The 4,199-nt window shown below is 51.3% G+C and overlaps 1 protein-coding gene across 1 annotated transcript; it reads right to left on the minus strand.

Annotated features, from left to right (window-relative positions):
- Positions 1-633: 633 nt before the first annotated feature.
- LOC148847655 (uncharacterized) lies at positions 634-1,155 on the minus strand. Its single transcript, XM_088951278.1, has one exon. The coding sequence runs from the start codon at positions 1,153-1,155 to the stop codon at positions 634-636; it is 522 nt and encodes a 173-aa protein (XP_088807404.1).
- Positions 1,156-4,199: the final 3,044 nt, after the last annotated feature.

Consider the following 4,199-nt stretch of genomic DNA (forward strand, 5'->3'; position numbering starts at 1 on the left):
ATAAGTTGGCGTGCCTCAAACATGAATCACACTTTTGCATAAATTCAGTTCCGTCCTTATGGAGGGAAGGCCAGAAGTAGCCCTGCCTTAAGGATTTTTGGGCTAGGGATCTCCCGCCGAGGTGGTTACCGCAGATGCCTTCATGAATTTCTTGTAGCACATAGCTGCTCTCCTCCGGACAAAGGCATCGGAGGTAAGGCAAGGTGAAGGTTCTTCGGTACAGCTTCCCTTCTAGTAGGGTATAGTTGGTTGCTTGTCGTTTGAGTCGTTTTGCCTCATTTCTGTCTTCGGGCAACCATCCAGTAGATAGGAAGTTGACGATGGGATCCATCCATGAAGGTTCGACCTTTATGGGGAGTACTTGGACTTCTTCATTGGAAAGCCGAAGTAGCTTCTTGACGTGGACGGCCTAGCCGGGAGTTCCGCTCGAGGTACTTGCCAACTTGGAGAGAGTGTCGGCTCGTGCATTCTCGGTTCACGGGACCCATTGCAAGGAGAAGCGTTGGAAGTGGTAGGCTAAATCTTGGACTTTGGCGAGGTACTTGGACGTGCATACTCGTCGTTCACCTGATTCACCACTAGCTGAGACTCATTGAAGGCTTCGACGTGTGAGGAGTCGAGGTCCCTAGCAAGCTAGAGACCAGCGAGGAAGGCCTCGTACTCAACTTCGTTGTTCGATGCTGGAAAGTCAAACCTTAGTGCATACTCCAGGATAACATCATCTGGGGTGAGGAGGATAAGGCCCACTTCGCTTCCTTTGGCATTAGAGGAGCCGTCAACAAAAAGCTTCCATCGGGGTTGAGCCTCGTCGTCCACATGATCCCACTTAGGATTTTCTGGGGGCTGGCGAAGGGCTCGACTGAAGGTGCATTCTACAATGAAATCTGCCAGGGCTTGTGCCTTGATCGCGGGTCTCAGATGGTACTGGATGTCAAACTCAGATAACTCGATGGCCCACTTCGTTAGGCATCCCGAGACCTCGGGTTTGGCAAGGACAACCTTGAGGGGCTGGTTCGTTAGGACCACTATAGTGTGGGCCTGAAAGTACAACTGAAGTTTCCTTGCTGAAACCACAAGGGTGACAACCAACTTCTCTACCTCAGGGTACCTAGTTTCGTCGTCGCAAAGGACCTTGCTGGCATAGTAAATTGGCATCTACACGCCATCATCCTTGATGAGGATTGAACTGAATGCCTTATCTCTGGCCAAGAGGTAAAGGTACAAGGTTTCCCCTTCGGCCGACCGGGTGAGGGAGGAGGCGAAGTAAGGTATGTCTTGAGCTCGTCAAAGGCACGTTGGCACTCCTCCATCCATTGAAACTCTTTCAGCTTCTTGATGGCATGGAAGAAGGGTAGGCAGTGGTCGGTTGACTTTGACATGAAGCGATTGAGGGGTGCTATTTGGCTGGTGAGTTTTTGGGTCCCCTTCACCGTCTACGGGGGTGCCATGTCTAGTATGGCATGTATCTTCTCAAGATTAGTCTCAATGCCTCTCTGAGTGACAACGAAACCTAAGAATTTGCCTGATGTGACACCGAAGGCATACTTGTTGGGGTTGAGCTTCATATTGTACTTCAGCAAGGTGTCGAAGGTCTCGGCGAGGTCTGAGATGTGGGTCCTAGCCTTCAGGCTCTTCACTACCATGTCATCCACATAGGTTTCGATGTTCCTTCCCATCTTCTCTTTGAACACCTTGTTAATAAGGCGCTGGTAGGTGGCCCCGACATTCTTGAGGCCGAAGGGCATCACACGGTAGCAGTATGTGCCTTGTTCAATGATGAACGAGGTCTTCTCTTCATCATCTGGGTCCATCTTTATCTGATTGTATCTGGAGAAGGCATCTATAGAGCTAAGTAGCTTGTACCCTGCAGTGGGGTCAATGAGGTGGTTTATCCTCGGCAAAGGAAAATTGTCCTTGGGGTAGGCTCGATTACGGTTTGTGAAATCAATACAGATCTGTCATTTCCCCTTAGCTTTCTTTACCATAACCACATTTGACAACCAGTTAGGGTAGCGTACCTCTCAGATGAAGCCGACATCGAGTAACTTTTCAACTTCCTCCTTTATGGCCTTTCAATACTCCGATGCAAAGTTCATCTTCTTTTGTCGAACTGGCCTAGAGCTCGGGTCCACGCTCAGCCTATGTGTAATGACCGAGGGGTCAATTCTGGGCATGTCAGCGGTGGACCAAGCAAAGATCTCGACATTGAGTCTGAGGAAACTTACCAATTCAGATAGACTCTCGGGGGGAAAGTTGGACCCGACACGGACTGTCTTGTCGGGCTCGTCCTTATCTAGGGGGACCGAGACGAAGTCCTCGACTCGTTGGCTCCTCCCTGAGGTCAAGCCCCTCTAGTGGCAGAGCTTCTTTATTCTTGCCCTTCAACGTTGCCACATAGCACTGACGAACAGCATGCTGGTCCCCACAAACAACTCTGATGCCGTGCTTGGTGGGGAACTTTAAGGTGAGGTAGGAGATGGCTACTCGGAGTGCATGAAGAGTTGGTCTCCCCATGATGGCGTTGTAGGGTGAGTCAATCTTCATGACCAGGAACTCTGTCATCCTTGTCACCTGTTGGGGCTCCGTCCCTACTGTGACTGGTAGGGAGATCATGCCCTCTTGTTTGACGATGCTGTCGGAGAAGCCGACTAGTGGGGGACTGCTACCCCCTCCAGGTGCTTCGGAGCTATCTTCCTCTTTTCAAAAGCATCGTAGAAAAGAATGTCAGCTAAGGAGCCACTGTCAACAAGGATCCTTTTCACTATGAACTTTGCAATGACGGCCGAGACCACCAATGCGTCATCATGGGGGACTGCTACCCCCTCCAGGTCCTCGTCCGTGAAGGAGAGGGGTTCTTGCTTCTACTTCTTGGGGGCCGGCCCCTGTATGTTCATTTGCCTGGCGTAGGCTTTGTGAGCCAAGACCGAGGCTCCACCCGAGGTCGTGCCTCCCACTATGACGTCGATGATGCTTGCTGCTTGTTGGTGGTGGTGCTACTACTATTGGGAGGACGAGGCACCGGCCTCATCTCTGATGTATTGCTTGAGGTGGCCCCGACGAATGAGGGACTCTATCTCGTTTTTGAGATCATAACAATCCTCGGTGTCGTGGCCGGTACCTCTGTGGAACTTGCAGTATTTTTTGGGGTTCCCCCGGTGGGGGTTCTTCTTCAACTTTTTAGGCCACTTCATAAATTTCTCCTGCCCAATTTGCATCAGAATCTATGTGCGGGTGGAGTTGAGTGGTGTGTACTGATTGTAAGCCAAGGTCGAGGTCAGTGACTTCCTATTGTGGTTGTTGCTGTGGCCTTGGTCTCTGTTCTTCCTCTTCTTCACGAAAGCTTTGTCTCGGTGCTCTGTGCCTCTCTCATGGGCGTCTGTAGCCAAAGCCTCTTCGACGATAATGTATTTCTAGGCCCTTTCTAGGAACTCCATCTTCGTCTTTGCTTGGCTTTTGGCAACAGAGCACTTAAGAGCCGAGCCGGGGAGGAGCCCGCTGATAGTGGCATGCATAGAGACCAAGGGTCGAGGTCACGGACCTAGAGTTCTTTTTTGAAACGATCGATGTATGACTGCAAACTCTCTCATCGCTTCTGCTTAACAATCATTAGCGAGACAACGCTTTTTTGGGGGCGCTGGCTACCGATGAAGTGGACGAGGAACATGCTGGAAAACTGCTCCCATTAGGTGATTGATCGAGGTGGGAGGCTAGAAAATGACTACTGAGTGGCTCCCTTGGAGATCGCCTGGAAAGTCCGGCATGTCAAGGCGTTGGAGTATCCGTACATGATCATGAGTGCCCTGAAGCTCTCCAAGTGGTCGTTCGAGTCTATGTTCCCATCGTACATTTCTAAGGTGGGAGCCTTAAAGTTCGAGGGTAGAGGCTTAGCGACGATATCGGGGGAGAAGGCATCCATTCTCCCAAGGGAATTGCTCTGTCCGGCCGAGGTATCATTCGACCCTCCTTAACTTACTAGAGCTCGGCTTTGACAGCGCCAAGCTCGACTCGGAGTTTGGCGAACATGGGATCCGGCATGGTCCGTGTGCCATCCCGGTCTTCATGGGCATGATGGAAATCGACGTGGATTCTAGAGTGCTCGGAGTTGAGACCGTGTGCTTCACGCTTAGCATGACGGTCGTTCAAGATATCCTGGAGGTCCGAGACGTGAGGGGAAGAGGCTCGACGCCGGCCCTCAGCCC

Source organism: Nelumbo lutea, chromosome 6, assembly GCF_056320005.1.
Source record: "Nelumbo lutea isolate HS-2025 chromosome 6, American lotus-T2T, whole genome shotgun sequence".
NCBI classification, from domain to species: Eukaryota; Viridiplantae; Streptophyta; class Magnoliopsida; order Proteales; family Nelumbonaceae; genus Nelumbo; species Nelumbo lutea.

What these genes read in the sequence shown, in the direction of transcription:
- LOC148847655 (XM_088951278.1), bottom strand. Translation starts at nt 1,155, where the DNA reads ATGCCAATTTACTATGCCAGCAAGGTCCTTTGCGACGACGAAACTAGG.